The sequence below is a fragment of the Stegostoma tigrinum genome, chromosome 32 (genome assembly GCF_030684315.1).
Source record: "Stegostoma tigrinum isolate sSteTig4 chromosome 32, sSteTig4.hap1, whole genome shotgun sequence".
Lineage (NCBI taxonomy): Eukaryota > Metazoa > Chordata > Chondrichthyes > Orectolobiformes > Stegostomatidae > Stegostoma > Stegostoma tigrinum.
In genome coordinates, this window is record NC_081385.1 from 38,665,357 (window position 1) to 38,687,642 (window position 22,286).

General features: G+C 43.2%; 1 protein-coding gene across 1 annotated transcript in view; it reads right to left on the minus strand.

Annotated features, from left to right (window-relative positions):
- The window catches only part of acad8 (acyl-CoA dehydrogenase family, member 8), a 107,149-nt gene that overhangs the window by 38,737 nt on the left and 46,126 nt on the right, over nucleotides 1-22,286 (minus strand). Inside the window, 2 exon segments of the mRNA XM_048562401.2 lie at nucleotides 5,937-6,089; nucleotides 11,386-11,483. Of these exon segments, the coding sequence (XP_048418358.1) occupies nucleotides 5,937-6,089; nucleotides 11,386-11,483 (251 nt within the window).

The window sequence follows — 22,286 nt, forward strand, 5'->3', positions numbered from 1 at the left end:
GTGGGACTTGAATCCAGGCTTCCTAGTCAAGAGGTAAGGATGCTAACACTGTGCTACATGAAACCTTTGAAGAGCAGGTGTGCATGCTGGAATGGATAGAGATAGAGGAAGCTGATGTGCTGAAAATTTTGTCAAACATTAAGATTGACAAGTCGCCAGGCCCAGACCAGATTTGTCCTCGGCTGCTTTGGGAAGCAAGAAATGCAATTGCTACGCCACTTGCGAAGATCTTTGCATCCTCGCTCTCCACTGGAGTCGTACCTGAGGACTGGAGAGAGGCAAATGTAATTCCTCTCTTCAAGAAAGGAAATAGGGAAATCCCCGGCAATTATAGACCGGTAAGTCTCACGTCTGTCGTCTGCAAGGTGTTAGAAAGGATTCTGAGGGATAAGATTTATGACCATCTGGAAGAGCATGGCTTGATCAAATACAGTCAACACGGCTTTGTGAGGGGTAGGTCATGCGTTACAAACCTTATCGAGTTTTTTGAGGATGTGACTAGAAAAGTTGATGAGGGTCGAGCTGTGGATGTGGTGTATATGGACTTCAGTAAGGCATTTGATAAGGTTCCCCATGGTAGGCTCATTCAGAAGGTCAGGAGGAATGGGATACAGGGGAACTTAGCTGCTTGGATACAGAATTGGCTGGCCAACAGAAGACAGCGAGTGGTAGTAGAAGGAAAATATTCTGCCTGGAAGTCAGTGGTGAGTGGGGTTCCACAGGGCTCTGTCCTTGGGCCTCTACTGTTTGTAATTTTTATTAATGACTTGGATGAGGGGATTGAAGGATGGGTCAGCAAGTTTGCAGACGACACAAAGGTCGGAGGTGTCATTGACAGTGTAGAGGGCTGTTGTAGGCTGCAGCGGGACATTGACAGGATGCAGAGATGGGCTGAGAGGTGGCAGATGGAGTTCAACCTGGATAAATGCGAGGTGATGCATTTTGGAAGGTCGAATTTGAAAGCTGAGTACAGGATTAAGGATAGGATTCTTGGCAGCGTGGAGGAACAGAGGGATCTTGGTGTGCAGATACATAGATCCCTTAAAATGGCCACCCAAGTGGACAGGGTTGTTAAGAAAGCATATGGTGTTTTGGCTTTCATTAACAGGGGGATTGAGTTTAAGAGTCGTGAGATCTTGTTGCAGCTCTATAAAACTTTGGTTAGACCGCACTTGGAATACTGCGTCCAGTTCTGGGCGCCCTATTATAGGAAAGATGTGGATGCTTTGGAGAGGGTTCAGAGGAGGTTTACCAGGATGCTGCCTGGACTGGAGGGCTTATCTTATGAAGAGAGGTTGACTGAGCTCGGTCTCTTTTCATTGGAGAAAAGGAGGAGGAGAGGGGACCTAATTGAGGTATACAAGATAATGAGAGGCATAGATAGAGTTGATAGCCAGAGACTATTTCCCAGAGCAGAAATGGCTAGCACGAGGGGTCATAGTTTTAAGCTGGTTGGTGGAAAGTATAGAGGGGATGTCAGAGGCAGGTTCTTTACGCAGAGAGTTGTGAGAGCATGGAATGCGTTGCCAGCAGCAGTTGTGGAAGCAAGGTCATTGGGGTCATTTAAGAGACTGCTGGACATGTATATGGTCACAGAAATTTGAGGGTGCATACATGAGGATCAATGGTCGGCACAACATTGTGGGCTGAAGGGCCTGTTCTGTGCTGTACTGTTCTATGTTCTATGTTCTAAGATCCCCTTAAAAATACAGGGATCAAAACTAGTCAACATTATTTCTCAAAGCAGTAAGGTTGCTACTGTGAGACTGAGCATCACCAAGAGTCCTTGAGGTAAGGAAAGCTTGCCAGACAACAGCCCTCAGTTTGCTTGACTGCAGTTTTCTTAAAACTTGTAGGCAGAAGACAGCCAGAGATACGTGATCTTTCAACATGAACACATTTCCATGTGAGTGCAAAGACCAACAAGGAAGCTTAAAAAAAATTCTAACAAGACCCACTGGTCCACTGGATCAACAAATGAAGTGATGAATGACCATCACTTCATAGACAACACAATCATCAATGCTGAAATCAAAAGGAATTTTAGAAGTCAATTTAACCTATCCTTGTGGTCTGGACTTTTGATCTCCAAAATTTTACTGTCTATAACTTTTTCCACCCAATTTATCAAGGTCAATACATCTATCGTTTGTCTGTTGTAATCTTGAACAAGTGTGTGGAGTTGGAATCTCTATTAGAATATAATTTTAATTGTATAGTGGTAGATTGGGATTTCTTTCCTTTTTCTGCGATCTGTTGAAGTTAAGTGGGTTACTTAATTAATTAGTTTCTGTTATGACCTAACCTGATGCAAACTGTTCACCCCAAATAGCCACCAATTAGGCAAACTGCTTGGTCAACTAGGAGGTCTAATTGGATTTTATACATTTTGTGACAGCTTGTAGAACAGGGGTTCTACCAGAGACAGGGCATTGCTCGATCTAATTCTAGGGAATAAAGCCAGTCGACTGGTTGAAGTGTCAATGGGCAAATATTTTGGGGGATAGTGACCATGAAAAGTCATTACTGAAAGGGATAAGGACAAGCAGAAATTAAGTGTCTAAACTGGGGGGAGACCAATTTCAATATCATTTGACAGGATTTGGCAAGTATAGATTGAGAGCAGCTGTTTGCAGTTAAGTCTACGTTTGGAAAATGAGAGTCTTTTAAAAGTAGTAAAGTGAGAGTTCAGGGCTAATGTTTTTCTTTAATTGTGAAGGGCAAGGGCAGCAAGTTCAAAAAACCCTGGATACCAAGGGATAATGAGATTTTGATAATGAAAAGAAAACAGGGAGGCCTTCAAGTGTACAGAATGTGTATGGGTGGAGGTGCTGAAAAAAAGAAACTAGAAAGGCAAGAGGATCACCAAAATAGAAGTGTGTGCATGGAGCCAGAGGAAGTGGGTGAGGTCTTTAATGAATATTTCTCATTGGTATTCACAAGGCAGAAAGATATCGTACTGGAGATTTAAGTTGGGGTGGTGAAATTAAGATCAACTAGGAGGACTTATTAGATGGTTTAGCAGGCATAAAGATGCATGAATTCCCAAGGTCTGATAAGATATCTTCCATTGCAGACTGGGATATAAGGCAGGAGATTGCTGAGGCCCTGGTGGAGACATTTAATACTTTCTTGGCCAAGTGCTAGGTGACTGGAGAATACCTAAAAAGGGATAGGATAAGTCAACACTTTGAAAATGTAGAGGTGTAGCCAGCATAGATGGGCTAAAGGGAGATCCTGTTTGATTAATTTGAGTTTTTTTTAAGAAGATGACTGAATATTGATGAGGATAGTACAGTTTATGTGGTTTAGATGAACTTTAGTAAGGCATTGGACAAGGTCCCAAAAGGCAGACTGGTCCAAAAGGTAAGAACCCATGGAATCCAAGGCACATTGGCACAGAGGATCCAAACATGACTTTTAAATAGGAGGTAGAGGGTGATGGTTGGCAGATGTTTTTGTGATTGGGAGCCTGTAACCAGCAGCATAGGGATCAGTGCTGGGACTGTTGCTGGTTGTTATGTACATTCCTGACTTGGATGGGAAAAGTGTAATTAGTGAGTCTGCAGATGATACGAAAATTTGTGGTAATGTTGATAGCGAGGAAAAATGGTTCAAGCTGTAGTCTGATCTTGATCAGCTGGTAAATTACACAGAGTAATGGCACAAGGAATTTTCATCCTGGTAAGTACAAGGTGATCTCTTAATGGATCTCCCAGAATGAAAGGGTTGCACTGAACCACAGCTCCTTAGGGAGTATTGAGGTCTGAATACTGGTAGATAAGTCCGTTGATTTTATCAGGTCGTAACTCCTTCTGCCTGTAAGTTCACTGATGACATCCCCATACTGGGCAATATCTACCAAGTCAAAATGCAGAAGGGAGACACAGGGCTTGGTGACATGGTGCAATGAAAACAATCTGTCTCTCAACATTGACAAAACTAAAGAACTGATCATTCCTTTCGGGAAAGGAAGGAGGATAACATGGTCCCATTTACATCAACGGAACTGAGGTGGAGAGGGTGAACAGCATCAAGTTACTCGAGGTGACGATAGCCAATGACCTGTCTCGGACCTCCCACGCATATGCAACAGTCATGAAGGCACAACAATGCATTTTCTTCCTCAGGTGGCTCAGGAAATTTTGGCATATCCATAAGATCCCTCACCAACTTCTACAGATGCACCACTGAAAGCGTACTGTCTGGATGCATGATGGTCTGGTATGTCAATTGCTTTGCCCAGGGCAGTGTTTCAAAAAAAAGTAGAAAGTGGTGTGCACAGTCCAGACCATCACGGAAGCCAACCTTCCACCCACTGTTTTATGCGCACAGTTTGCTGCTGTGGAAAGGTGGCCAACATCATCAAAGACCCATCATACCCTGGTAATGATCTGCTACAGCCTCTTGTCAGGCAGAAGATACAGAAGCCTGAACGCACGCACAAGGTTCAAGAACAGCGTTTTTTCCAGCCATTATCAGACTGTTGAATGGATTCTAGCCTCAAATAACGTAACCTGCAATGTAATCTGTATGCCTGTAAGTCTTTTTGATCTGTACATCCTCTGTTTGCTGTGATCTGCCAGCACCACTAATAAACAAAGTTTTTCACTGTAATTTGGTACACATGACAATAAAATCAATAAACCATGACACTGAAGGTGTCAGCACAAGTAGACCAGGTGGTGAAGGTCGCATACAAGATGCTTGCCTTCATTAGCTGGGGTGTAGATTATAGGAACAGGAGTCTTGTCACAATTATAGAGCATTGATTAGGCCATAGATGAAATACCGTGCGCTGTTCTGGTTGCCATGTTATCGGAAGGATGTGACTGCACCAGAGAGGGCATGGAGGAGATTCACCAGGAAGCTTCCTGGTATGGAAAATATCAGTTATCACGAGAGACTGGATAGGCTGGGATTGTTTTTCCTGGTGAAGTGGTTGAGGATTGAGCTGATAGAAAATTATAAAAGCAGAGACAGGGTAGATCATGAGAATTTTCTTCTCCATAGCAGATGTGTCTAAAACCAGAGGGCATAAGTTTAAAGTGAGGATAAATGCTTTAAAGGGATCTGAGGAAAAATATTTTCACCGAGATGGCAGAGATATAGAACACACTATCTGAGGTGGTGGCGGAGGTGGGTAGTCTCTCAATATTCAAGATGCATCTAGACAAAGCACTGAAAAAGTGCTAGAGCAGGTAAATGAGATTAACATCATTTGATGTTTGTTAGTCAGCGTAGATACAGGGGGAAGAAGGACCTACTTCTATGCTGAATAACTCTATGAACAGTGGCATATACTTTCCAGTTGTGACACAATCCTGGAGCATCCTACCTAACAATCCTGTGGATGTACCGTTATTGCATGGATTACAGCATTTCAGGATGATCGCTCACCACTTTTGCTGTGTGCTAACTGGACTGAGCTCCCCCAATATCTGATGAGTTACTTTCCATGATGAAATGAATCTACAAGTTCACAGCACAGCAAAGATAGCCCATTATCACTTTGCTCTTAATTTGGTAATCCAAAATTAATACACGTTGCTCTCGTCACAGCCCTATAATTACCGTTATTTTAGTTATCTACTTTATCCTTCTTTACCTCCAGTGCCCCTATTCTAAGGAAGGGTCACTTGATCCAAAGTGTAAACTCTGATTTCTCTCCACAGATGCTACCAGACCTGCTGAGACTTTCTAGTAATTTCTACTTTTGTTTATGATTTACAGCATCCACAGTTCTTTCGGTTTTTATATTCTTCAGAAATTTAAATACTTCTCTATTGCACAAAAGGATCAAATACAGGTCTGCTGCAATACTGAGGCCTTAATGTCATTATTATGTATTCAGGCTGTCTAGCCAATGTCATGTTTAATCCTCTGCACCATTTTTTACCAAGACTGGAAGAGCTGACAGGATGTGAGAGACTCACAGTGAAACATTCATCAGTTGCAAAGAGTTTGGCCATTGCACACAGGGCGACTGCATCCTGTCGACCCTCCTGAAGAGCTGCAGCAGCATTACGCACCATCAAACGAGCTGCCAGCAATCCGGTCGCCATTTCAGCCAGTTTAAACTGCAGATACTGCAACAGAAATACATCAAAACTGAACAACAATGCAGTCACACCATGAACTTAAAAATCGTACAAACTGTTTTCAATTAAATTCCAAAAGCACTTCGCTCCTAACATGGTGAGTCACTTTTGGTTCTCCAGGGTACCATTTATCCAAGACAACAAAATGTGAGGCTGGATGAACACAGCAGGCCAAGCAGCATCTCAGGAGCACAAAAGCTGACGTTTCGGGCCTAGACCCTTCATCAGAGAGGGGGATGGGGTGAGGGTTCTGGAATAAATAGGGAGAGAGGGGGAGGCGGACCGAAGATGGAGAGAAAAGAAGATAGGTGGAGAGAGTATAGGTGGGGAGGTAGGGAGGGGATAGGTCAGTCCAGGGAAGACGGACAGGTCAAGGAGGTGGGATGAGGTTAGTAGGTAGATGGGGGTGCGGCTTGGGGTGGGAGGAAGAGATGGGTGAGAGGAAGAACAGGTTAGGGGGGCGGAGACAGGTTGGACTGGTTTTGGGATGCAGTGGGTGGAGGGGAAGAGCTGGGCTGGTTGTGTGGTGCAGTGGGGGGAGGGGACGAACTGGGCTGGTTTAGGGATGCAGTTGGGGAAGGGGAGATTTTGAAACTGGTGAAGTCCACATTGATACCATTAGGCTGCAGGGTTCCCAGGCGGAATATGAGTTGCTGTTCCTGCAACCTTCGGGTGGCATCATTGTGGCACTGCAGGAGGCCCATGATGGACATGTCATCTAAAGAATGGGAGGGGGAGTGGAAATGGTTTGCGACTGGGAGGTGCAGTAGTTTGTTGCGAACTGAGCGGAGGTGTTCTGCAAAGCGGTCTTCAAGCATCCGCTTGGTTTCCCCAATGTAGAGGAAGCCACACCGGGTACAGTGGATGCAGTATACCACATTGGCAGATGTGCAGGTGAACCTCTGCTTAATGTGGAATGTCATCTTGGGGCCTGGGATAGGGGTGAGGGGGGAGGTGTGGGGGCAAGTGTCGCATTTCCTGCGGTTGCAGGGGAAGGTGCCGGGTGTGGTGGGGTTGGAGGGCAGTGTGGAGCGAACAAGAGAGTCACGGAGAGAGTGGTCTCTCCAGAAAGCCGACAGGGGTGGGGATGGAAAAATGTCTTGGGTGGTGGGGTCGGATTGTAGATGGCGGAAGTGTCGGAGGATGATGCGTTGTATCCGGAGGTTGGTGGGGTGGTGTGTGAGAACGTGGGGGATCCTCTTTGGGCGGTTGTGGCGGGGACGGGGTGTGAGGGACGTGTGGCTGGAAATACGGGAGACGCGGTCGAGGGCGTTCTCGATCACTGTGGGGGGAAAGTTGCGGTCCTGGAAGAACTTGGACATCTGGGATGTGCGGGAGTGGAATGTCTTGTCGTGGGAGCAGATGCGGCGGAGGCGGAGGAATTGGGAACAGGGGATGGAATTTTTGCAGGAGGGTGGGTGGGAGGAAGTGTATTCTAGGTAGCTGTGGCCTGTCGGCTTTCCGGAGAGACCACTCTCTCCGGACTCCCTTGTTCGCTCCACACTGCCCTCCAATCCCACCACACCCGGCACCTTCCCCTGCAACCGCAGGAAATGCTACACTTGCCCCCACATCTCCCCCCTCACCCCTATCCCAGGCCCCAAGATGACATTCCACATTAAGCAGAGGTTCACCTGCACATCTGCCAATGTGGTATACTGCATCCACTGTACGCGGTGTGGCTTCCTCTACATTGGGGAAACCAAGCGGAGGCTTGGAGACCGCTTTGCAGAACACCTCCGCTCAGTTCGCAACAAACTACTGCACCTCCCAGTCGCAAACCATTTTAACTCCCCCTCACATTCTTTCGATGACATGTCCGTCGTGGGCCTCCTGCAGTGCCACAAGGATGCCACCCGAAGGTTGCAGGAACAGCAACTCATATTCCGCCTGGGAACCCTGCAGCCTAATGGTATCAATGTAGACTTCATCAGTTTCAAAATCTCCCCTTCCCCTACTGCATCCCTAAACCAGCCCAGTTCGTCCCCTCCCCCCACTGCACCACACAACCAGCCCAGCTCTTCCCCCCCACCCACTGCATCCCAAAACCAGTCCAACCTGTCTCCGCCTCCCTAACCTGTTCTTCCTCTCACCCATCCCTTCCTCCCACCCCAAGCCGCACCCCCATCTACCTACTAACCTCATCCCACCTCCTTGACCTGTCCGTCTTCCCTGGACTGACCTATCCCCTCCCTACCTCCCCACCTATACTCTCTCCACCTATCTTCTTTTCTCTCCATCTTCGGTCCGCCTCACCCTCTCTCCCTATTTATTCCAGAACCCTCACCCCATCCCCCTCTCTGATGAAGGGTCTAGGCCCGAAACGTCAGCTTTTGTGCTCCTGAGATGCTGCTTGGCCTGCTGTGTTCATCCAGCCTCACATTTTGTTGTCTTGGATTCTCCAGCATCTGCAGTTCCCATTATCTCTGATACCATTTATCCAAGTTCTTTTTGATGGTTACTATTGAAATTAATTTCCACCAGCTCAAGTACAGTACAATCGAGATCCCAATATTTCATTATATTTTTGTTTCTTCGGCTAATTATATTGAATTTGTACATTCATCTGTCACTGGGAATAATTTAACTTATTCTATTTTGATGCTTTTTTTGTTTTGAGTCATTATATATCAAATCTCTTAAGCTTCTTCGCTCCAAGCTGAACAATTCCAACTTCTTTAATCACACCTTTCCTGCTTACTATTTTGCAATGGCAACCATTTAGTTTACATTGTCTCTTCCTGCCAAAACACAACACCGATGTGAAATGATTAGTCAGATCTGTCATGTTTGCCCAATTCTTCACTTAGATCATGAAGTAATTACTATCCTCCCAATTGCTTAATGCATTTCTAAGTTTTATGACATTTGCAAGCTTCAAAATTACACTCTACATCCCGAAAAAAATTAATATAAAGCATCAATCCTAATACTGACCCCTCAGGAATACTGTCAAATTTTGAGACAAATGTTCATTATTAGTTTCCTTAATTGACAAAACACTATTTTGCAAACATGTTTATTGCATGGTATTATCAAATGTCTTTAGAAAGTTTCAATGCACATCTTCAATCGTGTTACCCTCAACAACTTTCAATGCTACTGCATGAAGGGATTCAATTAGGTTAATCAATCATGATTTGCCTTTAACAAAAGGCAATATGTTGCCTCAAATTACTGACACTAAAATATTCCCCAGCTGATGGATGAAATGTGATTCATTTCACTGAAACAGTTGTACAGTCATCAACCTGATGCAGCTACACCACAGTGCTGCTGGAAATAAAGTTCCACAGTTGTGACTCAGGAAAACTGAAGAAACAGTGATATACTTTCCAGTAACAATGGTGTGTGAATCAGGGGAACTTGCAGGTTGCGATGGTCCCAGACACTTGCTGCCCCTATCCTTCTAAATGGTTGAGATGGTAGGTTAGGGAGGTGATGTTGAAGGAGCCTTGGTGATTTGCTGTAGTGCACCTTGTAAATGGCATACATTGCAGCCAAAATATGCCATTGCTAGATGGAGAATGCTCCCAAAACTGACCCAAGGTAGTACTGAGCAGGACTTTACAGGGTTGACTGAACAGAGTGTGCATTTGTCACATTTTAAGTCTAGATTGGCATAGATGCTCCAGTTTAATTTTTATTTAGCTTGTTGACAGCAATTTGGAACAAGATCATAAGATGCAAGAGCTGAAGGTGTTCATTCAGCTCATTGGGTCTGCTCCACCATGCAATGTTCCTCAATTCCACTTTCCTCCCTTTTCCCCCATAACCCTCAAATTCTCTGATGAAAAAATTGTCTTTGAATATACTTAATGATGAAGCCTTGACAGCCCTCTCTAGTAAAGAATTTAACAGATTCATTACCCTGAGAGAGATGAAATTTCTCCTTGTCTGTTTTAAATGCATGACACCTTCATCTGAGATTCTGCCCTCGCCAAGGGAAAACAACCTCTCTGCATCTATCATTTCAAGCCTCCCAAGAATTGTATGTGTTTCAACTTATTTTTCTAATCAACCCATTACACATATCTGGAGCAGGTGGGGCTTGAACCCGAATCTCTCAGCCAAAGGTTAGGGACACCACCACTGCACCAGCAGAGAGCAGATATGTTTCAGTTAGGTCATCTCTAATTAATGACAGCTGAAGATCTTGGTTGGCAATCCAGTGAGCAATTAAAAGTCAATCCATATATATGTAAGGAAAGTATACTAGTGAACCTAATGGCTTTTTAAGACAAGACAGTAATTTTATGGTCATCATTGCTGACAAAAAGCTTTTATACCACATGTATGCAATTAATTTAATTCATTGAATTTGAACTCCCCAGCTGCTGTGGTGAATTTTTCTGCCTCTGAGCCTCAAGACAAATGGAGCACATTGGCTCAGTGGTTAGCACTGCTGCCCAGTGCCAGGGACCTGGGTTCAATTCCAGCCTTGAGCGACTCCTTTTGTAAAGCCTGCACCTTCTCCCTGGGTCTACTTGGGTCTCCACCAGATGCTTCAGTTTCCTCCCACAAAGATGTGCAGGTTAGGTGGACTGGCCATGCTAACTTTCTCATAGTGTCCAGGAATTTGTAGGCTAGATGGATTAGCTATGGGAAATGCAGGGTTACAGGGACAGATCTGGGTTGGATGCTTTTTGGAGGATCGGTGTGGGCTGAATAGCCTGACATCACATTCTATGACAACTTTATTATCATTCACAGCAGACAGCCTGGCCCTTTAACCCACTAAGTGCTTTCACACTGAACCACCAGGGGTTTCACTCAACTTATCTCTACTATTTCTTCCTTCCCCTTTTGACAGAACTAGAGTTTCAGCTGACTGATTAAACTTTTATTGACAAATATTAACAGTAATACTGTGGTTTCATTATAGTGATTTTAAACTGATAATAATTAGGATAGTCCATGTGAGATTACACATATTTACTCCATTCAATTTTGAAGTGACTCCTCCTTCATTCCCCCCACCATGCAACATTGAAAGATAGTCAAGGAAATAATGGAAAGTGTGCTTAATCACTATTGTTCTTTCTAATTTACCTTGAACAATGTCATGGGGCTCTAATGAGCTAACGTGGCAGCTACACTGCATTTCCTTCAGCACAAGCTTTGAATAGCCACATTCTGAACATCATTTTAAATCCAATGTTGTTCCATTAGGAGTGGGATTCCTGCACCTGGAGAAGCTTGCAAGTACTGTCAAATGATTTTACTCCACATTCATGCACAACACCCTACAAGAACCACACCTGTACAGAAAGGTATTTCATACCTGACTGCTGGCAAGAGGTTTCCCAAACTGTTTGCGGACTTTGAGATGATCTTGAGTCAAGAGAATGGAGGCATATGCAGCCCCTAACGAGCATGAAGCTGCAGAAATCACAAGTGTGGGGATAAGGTTAGAAACAGGAAATGTTAAATTCTGTAGTACAGAGAGACAGTCAGCAGACCTGGGAATAAGATATGCAAAGATCGCTCACTGTGCTTAGAAACACAGGATGTGAAGCAAGCCTCTCAATTGTTCAAACTAATTCCTCTGGGCCATGGTTAACTTGAATCTTAACTCAATCTACTTGACTCGGCTCAGCCTTATTTTATACCCTTGCAAATTAAAAAGTCAATGTCAGTTCTGCAATGTTCATTTGACTATTCTATACACTCTGCATACATAGTCATTCCTAACAGCTCTCAGCATTCAGAAGATTTTAACTATTCTTTATGCAAATTTGGGCTTCCTGGCATAATCACTGAATGCCATAAGCTCAAACCTTCTATTTTCTATCACTTTAACATGAACTCACCCACTAGGAGATAGGGCTTTTCTATAGATTTTCTTACTAAAGACTTGTATTATATTGAAGATATCAAATAGTTATTGTCATCACTCAATCTAGTTCGTGTATCCTGAATTATTTTTATCCACTTGTTGGCCGTGGGTTGGCTCACATTTATCTGTCCCTAGTCGTCCTTCAGAAGGTGGTGGTGAGCTGCCATCTTGAATCACTGCAGTCCACATGCTATTGGTAGATTCACAATGCCCTTAGGGAGGCAATTCCAGGATTTTGACCCAACAACAGTGAAGGTGCAGCAATACACTTCCAAGTCAGGACGGTGAGTGGCTTGAAGGGGAACGCTTGAAGTGAACATGGATTTGGAAAGTGCTAACGATCTTTCGTGAATTTCTGCAGTACATTGTATAGAGAGCACACTCTGCTGCTACTGAGTGTTAATGGTGGAGGGTGTGAACACTTACGGATGTGGTTCATTCAAAAAGGCAGCTTTGTCCTGACAAGTGTCAAGGTTCATGGGTGTTGCTGCAGCTGCATTAACCAGGCAACTGGGGGGTATTCCAACACATCTAGAAGATAGTGGACAGGCTTTGCAGAGGCAGGCAGTGAGTTACTCACTGGAGTATTCCTAACCTCTGTCCTGCTACTGTAGCCACTGCATTTATACGGCACGTTCAGCTGAGTTTCTGGTCAATGGTAACCCCAGGAGGTTGACAACACCATTGACAATGGCAACACCATTGAATGTCAAGGGGTGGTGGTTAGAATGTCTCTTATTGGAAATGGTCATTGCCTGGCATTTGTGTGCCTTAAATGTTAGTTACCATTTGTCAGCCCAAGCCTGGATATTGCCTAGATCTTGTTGCATTTGTTTCAGTATCTGAGGAGTTGTCAAATAATGCTGAACATTTGCAATTATTGGTGAACATCCCCATTTCAGACCTTAGGATGGAGGGAAGGTCATTCATGACGCAGATGAAAATGGTTGGGCCTAGCACACTACCTTGAGGAACTCCTGCAGAGATATCCTGGAGCTGACATGACTGACCTCCAAACACCAAAACTATCTTCCTATCTGTTACACTTGACTCCAAACAGTGTAGAGTTTGCACATGATTCCCACTGATTCTAGTTTTGCACAGGGGACCTTGATGCCACTGTCGCTTGAACGTGGCCTTGATATCGAGTTGTCACACTCACCACACTTCTCCAATTCAAGTTTTTTGACCAAGTTTGAGTCAAGGCTGTGATGAGGTCAGAACCTGAGTGGCCCTGGTGAAACCCAAACTAAATGTCACCAAGCAGGTTATTCCTGACCAGATGTTTGATTGCATTGACGACGGCACTCTCCATCACTTTATTCATGATTGAGTAGACTGATGAGTTGGATTTGTCCTGCTTTTTGTGTACTAGACATGCCTGACATTCTTGGGTAGATGCCAGTGTTGTAACTATACTGAACAGCTTGGTAAGGGAAGTGGTAAGTTCTGGAGCACAAGCTTCAGTACAATGGATGGAATGCTATCAGGGCCAACAGCTTTTCCAGTATTCAGCGCCTCCAGCCATTTTTTGATATCAAGTGAAACAAATTTGGTGAAGTCATGAATCTGTGATGCTGGGGACTACTGGAGGAAGCCAAGTTGGATAATTTACTTTTCAATTCTGGCTGAAGATTGTTGCGATTGCTTCAACTTTATGTTTTACACTGATGTGTTTGCGCTGATGTGCTAGGCTTCCCCCTCATTGAGGATGGAGACATTGTGGAATATCCCGCCTACAGCAAGTTGTTTAATTGTCCATTACTATTCATGAATGAATGTGGCAGAACTGCAGAGCTCAGATCTGAACCATTGGTTCTGGGATCACTTAGTTCAATCTGTCACTTGTTACTTTGTGCTCTTTGGCTCACAAGTAGGCTTGTGTTGTACTTCACCAGGTTGACACCTCATTTTTAGGTATACTCCTACCATGCCCTCCTGCACTCTGCATCGAACCAGGGTGGATCCCCTGGCTTGATGGTAACGGTTGAGTGGGGGATATGCAAGGTCATGAGGTTGCAGATTATGTTGGAGTACAGGTCTACTGCTGTTGATGGCCCATAATGCCTCGTGGATACCCATTCTTGAGTTTCTATAACTGTTCGTAGTCTAGCATGGTGACAGTGCCATGTAACACAATGGAGGGTGTTTGCAATGTGAAAGCAAGACATTGTTCCCACAAGAATTACTTGGTGGCCACTGTTACTGATATGGTCATGGAAAGATGCAGCTGCAGGTAGCAGATTGGTAAGAATTAGGTCAAGTATGTTTTTCCCTCTTGTTGGCTCCTTCAGTACCTCCTGCAGACCTAGTTCTTCCAGGACCCAAGCAGTCGCTACCGAATCATTCTTGGTGGTAGTCACTGAAATTTCCCACCCAGAGTATCTTTCACACTCTTGCTACCTTCAAATGTTGTTCAAGATGAAGGAGTACAGATTCATCAGCTGAAGGAGGGTAGTACTAATCACATGCTTAATCTGAAGCCACGGATCTTCATGGGGTCTGGAGTCAATGTTATGGACTCCTAGGGCAACTCCCCCCGACTGTATACAATAGTGCCGCCTGCTCTGGAGGGCCTGTCTTGCCAGTTGTGCAGGACGTATCCAGGAGTGGTGGTGGTGGCTTCTGGGGCATTGTAAGGTATGATTCCTAGACTATGACTAACAAGCTTCTGTTTGATTGGTCTGTGAGGCAGTTCTCTCAATTTTGGTACTAGCCCCCAGGGTCCTGATCCCCCTTGTAATAGAGACTTCAACCCTGGGAAAAAGCTTCTGACTATCCACCCTTTCTATGCTGCTCATTATTTTGTAGGCTTCCATCAGGTCTCCTCTTAGTTGCTGTCTTTCCAGCGAAAACAATCCTAGTCTTTTTAACCTTTCCTCATAGCCAATGCCCTCGAGACTGGGCAACTGCGTGCAGGTCCACTGTTCCTTAAAAGTGGTAACACAGGTAGCCAAAGTGATTAAAAAGGCATATGGCATGCGTGCCTTCATTGGTCAGGGCATGGATTACAAGAGATGGCAAATTATATTGCAGCCATATAAAACCCTTGTTAGGCCGCATTTGGAGTATCTGGTCACCACACTACCAGAAGGATGTGGAAGCTTTGGAGAGGGTGCAGAGAAGGTTCATGGGATATCGCCTGGTCTCAACAGCACTGGCTATGAGGAAAGGTTATAAAGAGTAGGGCTGTTGTCACTGGAAAGACAGTGGCTGAGAGAAGACCTGATACTAAATTATGAGAGGCATAAAAAGGATGGATAGTCAGGGGCTTTTTCCCAGAGTTGAAGTTTCAATCACAAGGGGGCATACATTCAAGGTGAGGGGACGAAAGTTTAAAGGAGATGTGCGGAGAGCCTGGAATACACTGCCAGAGGTGGTGGTGGAACCAGCGACACTGGCAACATTTAAGAGGTGTCTGGATAGTCACATGAATAGGAAGGGAATAGAGGGATACTGAACGAATAAGGGCAGGTTTGTTTTTTTAAGTTTCATCAGGGAATGATGATCGGCCTAGGCTTGAAGGGCTGAAAAGGTCTTTTCCTCTGCCGCATTTCTCTTTTGTTCTTTTGACAAAGCTGTTTCTGCTACTATCTTTTGCAGGACTTAGGTCTATTACAGGTGCTAGGACTTAGGTCTATTACAGGTGCTCCGCTCTCGTTTCATGGCTTTGTTGAGCCTTTGTAGTCCCTGATCCAACTGAGTGGCTTTCTAGGCCATTTCAGAGCTTTTGACAGTTAATCACATTGCTGAGGCTCTGGAATGTCGGCCAGATGAGGTGAGGATGGCAGATTTCCTTCTCTGAAGAACATTAGTGAACCAAATAGGTTTCTCCAACAATCGACAATGGTTTCATGGTCATCCATAGATTCTTAATTCTGTTTCTTTTTAAATTGAATTCACATACCACAGCTGCCATGGTGAGATTTGAACCAAAGTCCCCTGAACATTTACCAAGTTTTTGGATTCATGGTCAAGCAATAATAACACTGGACCATTGCCTCCCCTCCATTGTATAATTTTTAATGTACATGTATCCATCTGGTGAATGTGCACTGCACCCCCTCAAAGGTCTATCTATCCTTCCTTAGATGCATAACACAAAACAGAAGACACTACCCTAAATGGCGTCAACCTAGGCCTTGCATAACACCAACGTAACTTTTATCTTACATGTTATAGCACCTTAACAAAATTAATATTTTAAATTGTTTTTAAATGTTTCCACCAGCTCTGAATCACTTCTACATTTGCACTCCAATATCTCTCAGCTCTTCCACAGTTTCAAGGTCCTCATTATTCAGAATATATTGTAATTTATCTTCATTATGTTGAGAGCGCCCTGGCGGGTTGTTAACTCAGTTTGCTGGACGGCTGGATTGCAATGCTGATTGATGCTGTAGATTCAATTCCTGCACTGGATGAAGTTACATGAAACTCTTCTTCCTAGCCTCTCCTCTTGCCTGAGGCATGGCAACCCTCAGGTTAAACTATCGTCAGTCATCTCTTTGAGAGTAGAGCCCTATGATTTGGTAAAACAATGACAACTTTACTATTTTATGTCCAGAGGATAACTTCACACTTAAAAAAAGTAAGAAAAATCCCACTTGACCAATTACTTCCCCAGTCTGTTGCCAATCTTCAGTGAAATAAGAGTAGGTGTCAGCAAATAGGGTTCTTGAGGCACAACGATAGCGTCCCTACTTCTGAGGCAGGAAGTTTAGGTTCAAGTCTCAGCTAATCTAGAAAAATGTGATAGCATTTCTGAACATGTTGATTTAGAAAACATTTAAAAGATGTTAATGCTATCAAGAAGCACTTCACAGGATCATCATAGAATCCCTACAGTGTGGAAACAGGCCCTTTGGCCCAATTTGTCCACACCAGCCCTCAGAGGATCCCACCTAGATCCATCCCCCTAATCTAGGCATCCCTAGATCCCTATGGACAATTTAGCATGACCAACCCACCTAGTCTGCACATCTCTGGACTGTGCGAGAAAACCGAAGCACCCGGAGGAAACCCATGCAGACATTGGGAGAATGTGCAAACTCCAGACAATCGCCCAACGGTGGAACTGAAGCTGGGTCCCTGGCGCTGTGAAACAGCAGTGCTAACCACTGAGCCACTGGGTCCCTAGACCTTAAGTCTGCAACGGTTCAATTTCACCACAGATGCACAATAAATAATGTCTTAACCAGCAATGCCCACATCCCTACATGCAAACATCACTAAAGCCAATGTTCTGATCATTGCCTAATTGCAGTTTGTGTGACTTTGCTGTGAGCAAACTGGGTGCCACTACATTGCAACAGTTCCACAAAGTTACTCCATTGGTTGTAGGCTGCCTCAGGATAAATATCTTGTGTTTGTGTACAAGTAAGATTTAGGACTGCCCACTTATTCAGTAATAACTGCTCACAAATCCTTAGTTTGAATTCTATCGAGGCCACTTGGCTCTAAATCTACAGCCTTATCATAACGTAGATAAAAGAGCTGAATTCCAAAGGCAAAGTGAAGTGCTTCAGTTACGATCCAAAATGATGGTACTTCTGGTCAAGCCAGGTTCCAGAATGAAATTTGGCTTGATAGAAATAACTTGATAGTTATGGCAGTTATTTACTGAAATATAGATACACAAGGGTGCAGAATTTTAATAATAAATCAGAAATCTATTACAAAAAGAAAAACAAACCAAGCTATCTAGATATAGATCTCAAAAATTTGAAAGATCTCAAAATTTACAGGGAAACAAACTTGCATCTTTTTCTCAATACTATCACATCAATGAATCAAATTTTAAAAAATTACCCCTCTGTATCAAGTCTTTAAGTCCAACGTAACTGTTTCTCTTCACATCTCTCCTGTGAACTGTGATGTTGTCTCAGATGAATAATCACAACAAGGAAAGCTAACTATCTTTCTAAGCTTAAACTCCTGTCTGAAGGTTTTACCATCGAAACTTTCACCCCCAAGAATAACTGTACTTCTTCTGAACTGTCCTCTATTCTCTATTCCTCTATTGTGAGAAACAATATTTGCCTCTGACCCTAGCCAGGTCTTCCGTAGAAATACGCTGAAAGTGTTCAATCTCTACAATTTCTAAGCTAAGCTTATTCCATGATTATTCTAAGCTAACATCTTTCAATGTTTGCTCGGCCACAGTATCAATCTATCATTTATACTCCAGGCACACCTGCTCTCTGATTCACACTGGGTCAGATCACTATAAAAGGACTGTCTGACTTTGTTTATTTAAAACCCTTTATAAAAGTAATTGAAACCCATACGTCACTACTTTGAAATCCAAACTTTTAAAATAATGTGTAATTTATGCATACCTTTTATTAATAATCTCCCCTCCACAAGTGGAGATGTTTGCTGACGACTGCAATTCCTACATCATTTCTAATTCTTCACATACTGAAACAATATATGCCTGTGTGCAGTAAGACCTGAATAATATTCAGCCTGACATGCAAGCCACACCAGTGGCAGAAAACGACCACCTTCAATAAGTGAAAATGTAACTATCTCTTCATGTTCAGTGACTTTGCAATTGCTGAATTTCAACAAGGAAAATTCTGGGGCCTTCATCACTTCTCATTTTGTTTTCTTCCACACAGAATTCAGAGGGTTGTCAATGACTAAAAACTTAACCAGGCTAATCACTTAAAAGTTGCGATACAAAGAAAGATCAGAAGCTGGAAATTTGGCAGAGGTTATCTAATCTCCTGACTCCATCATCTATAAATCATAAGTGTAAAGAGTACAGTTCTCTCGTTGGATGAGTCCAGTTTCAATATCTTTAAAAAAAATCAATGCCCTCCAGGGCCAACCAGCCCTTTTGTTTAGCATCTAATCCCTATTTCAAACATTAATTCCTCCCAACATTGAGGCACACAACAACAGTATCCATCATCCACATGATGCACTTGCTGAACCAAGATTTTTGTTTTGTTACCTTCTAAATCTTTGCACCCTAGAAGGGCATGTACCAGGAGATGTACAGGATGGTACTGGGGAGATTAAATAAATAAAGGTTCAAGCTTTAGCCATATATTAGTGAACCAACAAATAACACAGGAACTAGCAAAGAAAGACTTGTACGCTGTCAAGGTTAGTAGCTAGCAAATACTTTAGACAGGAAAAGACAATACCTGCAAGGACTGTGGAAAACATGACAATTAAGAATGTTGAAGTATGGAAATTATAATGTGATTGTAATATGCATACTAAAATCTTTACAAAGCTAGACAGATTTCTATAATTCGGCAGAGCAAACTTTGACCCAAACATTAAAGCTTCTGTTTATTCAAACATTAAATAAACAAATTGTTATTTGTTCTCCTGAGGAACCCTATCAATTTATCAAGTACATTCACACTGTCAAAATAGATTGCCATGACAGCACACAATGAAAACCATATAGCCTGTCAATATGGTGCCAGTGCAGCAATCCAGTCAATGTACCAGACATCCATGGTGTATCTGAAACAATCTTGATTTAAACCTATTCCATCTCTGTTGCTTGAACAAAGTCCAAGAACCTCCTCCCTAATGACAACTTAAGTATAGTTGCAACAAATGGACTACAAGAAAGCAGATCACCACAATTAACAACACTCTCATCTCATGAACAAATAAAAAAAACCTACCTCCACATCCAATAATTACTACGCAAACCGGTTTGGTGTCAGCAAAGTTGGATACACTCTTTTACTTAGGTAACTTTTAATTATGGTGACATGCTGAGGTATATTTAAATATGGTGGTCTATAGGCACCAACTGACTACCAAATGCGACTCGTCATTTTGTCATTTTCTATCAATTTGAATACACACCCATTACTTCCTAACCAAATCCCTGCCCATGTCAATATCGAATGACTTCAGGGTGCCCAACTAAGATAGTTCCTTTATAGAGTCATACTGCACAGAAACAGACTTTTTGGCCCTCCATGTCTCTGCCAACCAAAAAAATATCAAACTACACTAACACCATTTACCTGAACTTGGTTCACAGTTCATGCCCTAGCATTTTAAGTGGTCATTCAGATTCTTCTTAAATCTGCGAGAGTAAATGCCTTTATCACCCTCTCACACAGCACATTCAGTATTTTACCACCCTCTGGGCAAGATTTTTTTTTCAAATCTCCTCTAAACTATTTACTCTTCACCTTAAAGTTATGTCCGGTCTGCCATGGTGAAAAAGATTCTTACAATCTACCCTGTCTATGATTCTCAATTTTGTATACCTCAATAAGATACGCCCCACGCCTCCTGTGCTCCATGGAAAACAAATCCAGCCTATACATTCTAACAAAGTGTGAAGCTGGATGAACACAGTAGGCCAAGCAGCATCTCTGGAGCACAAAAGCTGACGTTTCGGGCCTAGACCCTTCATCAGAGTCTCAATAGGCCGAATGGCCTGCTTCCACACCGTACGGATTCTATGAAAGGAAGAGTCTAGGCCTGAAACGTCAGCTTTTGTGCTCCTGAGATGCTGCTTGGCCTGCTGTGTTCATCCAGCTTCGCACTTTGTTATCTTGGATTCTCCAGCATCTGCAGTTCCCATTATCTCTCTCTCTCTCCAGCCTACACATTCTCTTTTCATAACATTTCATCCCAGGCAACATCCTGGTGAATCTCCCCTGCAATCTCTTTAGTGCAATCATCCTTATGACAGTGTGGCAATACTGCACATAGTATTCCATCTGCAGCCCTGCTATTGCTTTATAAAATTTTATCAAGACCTCCTTGCTCCTTTATTCTATGCCTCAGTTAACAAAGGCAAGCATCCTGTACGTCTTCTTCACTACCCTGTATACCAGTGCTGACACCTTCAGCGATCTCTGGACTTGCATACTAAATCTACCACATAAGCTGATTTTTTTTTATGTCACTGATAGTCGTTAGACCTTTCCAAATGCATTGGGATGGAGGCACACTAGGTAATGTCACTGGGCTGATAATCCACGACAAGCCCAGGCTAATCTGCAGACATTGGTTGATATTGCATTATGGCAACTGGTAGAAGCTGAAAACAATTCATAGAATCTGAAACACGAAACTAGTCCCAGTGATGGCAAATCATTAAATTAGCAAGGTCACAAAACCCATCTGGTTCATTGATGTCCTCTACACACAAAGCACTCGATTAACCCTATATAGGCTACATGAGACTATAGTAAACTGGTTAACTCTCAACTTCCCTCTGAAGTGGCCTTGTAAGTAACTCGATGACATCTATATCCTATAATTTAAAATGTCCACGCTGAATCGTTGTGATCAGTTGGTGTTTACCCAAATGTATTTGTCTAATAATAGATTCTAAAAATTTAACCACAATGGACACTAGACTAAAATGCCTATGATGAATCAGTTATTCCTCCCCGTATATTTCAGAATGCTAGGTGTGTTTATAGATAACACATAAATGCTCTGAATACTTCAGCCAGAGAAACCTGAGGTTTGTTATGAGAACTCTTTAGCAGGACAGAACTACGACTTTATTGTTCTATGTTTAACAGCATGAACAACACCTTCAAAATGGCATGTAGATGGACAGCCAGGTCTCCCATATTGATGACTACAGGATCCCACTATTCTCAATTGGCAAGTGTCTAAGGGCAGAAAGCTGCAAGATAGCCAACACAAATGTCATCCAGGCATCCTAATAAAATCGACCTTATAAAATTCTACATTTCAATTGGGGAAACAGTGCAGCAAAATTACTTACTTGGAGGCAAATGCTAAAATTTGTTGCTGTATGTTTTGAGGTCCAAGTATACCAAACTCATAACATTCAACAAGCTTAAAAAGTTAGAGATGTTGCAGTTGCAGGTGCTCGGTCAAAAATATGCAACTACATTCTGTGGACCATACGCCCAGGTAGCTAGCACTGACCAGATCCTGCATCCTGCCCGCTGGCACCCGCTGACTGCATGGCCTGGCACTGACTGGATCTTGCATCCTGGCAGCTGGCACTGACCAGGCCACATACACTGCCAACTGGTACCAACTGGTCCCTATACCAGTGGCTGCCAGTGGAACACAGACCCTGAAGGCTGGCATCAATTCTGCAAACTGGCAGCTAGCACTGATTAGACCTTACCCTGTGGTAGCTTACACCTGACAGAATCTGACTTCCTAACTAACACTCACCCACCAGCCTTTTCAAACTGCTACAGAATATCAACTGTTTTTTCGCCATAGATGCTGCCAGATTTGCTGAGCTCCTCTGGCACTTTCGTTTTTTAAAAATTTCAGATTTCCAGCATCTGCAATACGTTTTTTTAAGTTAAAGAATGGAAGTATTGCTCAAAATAGAGCCATCTGTTCAA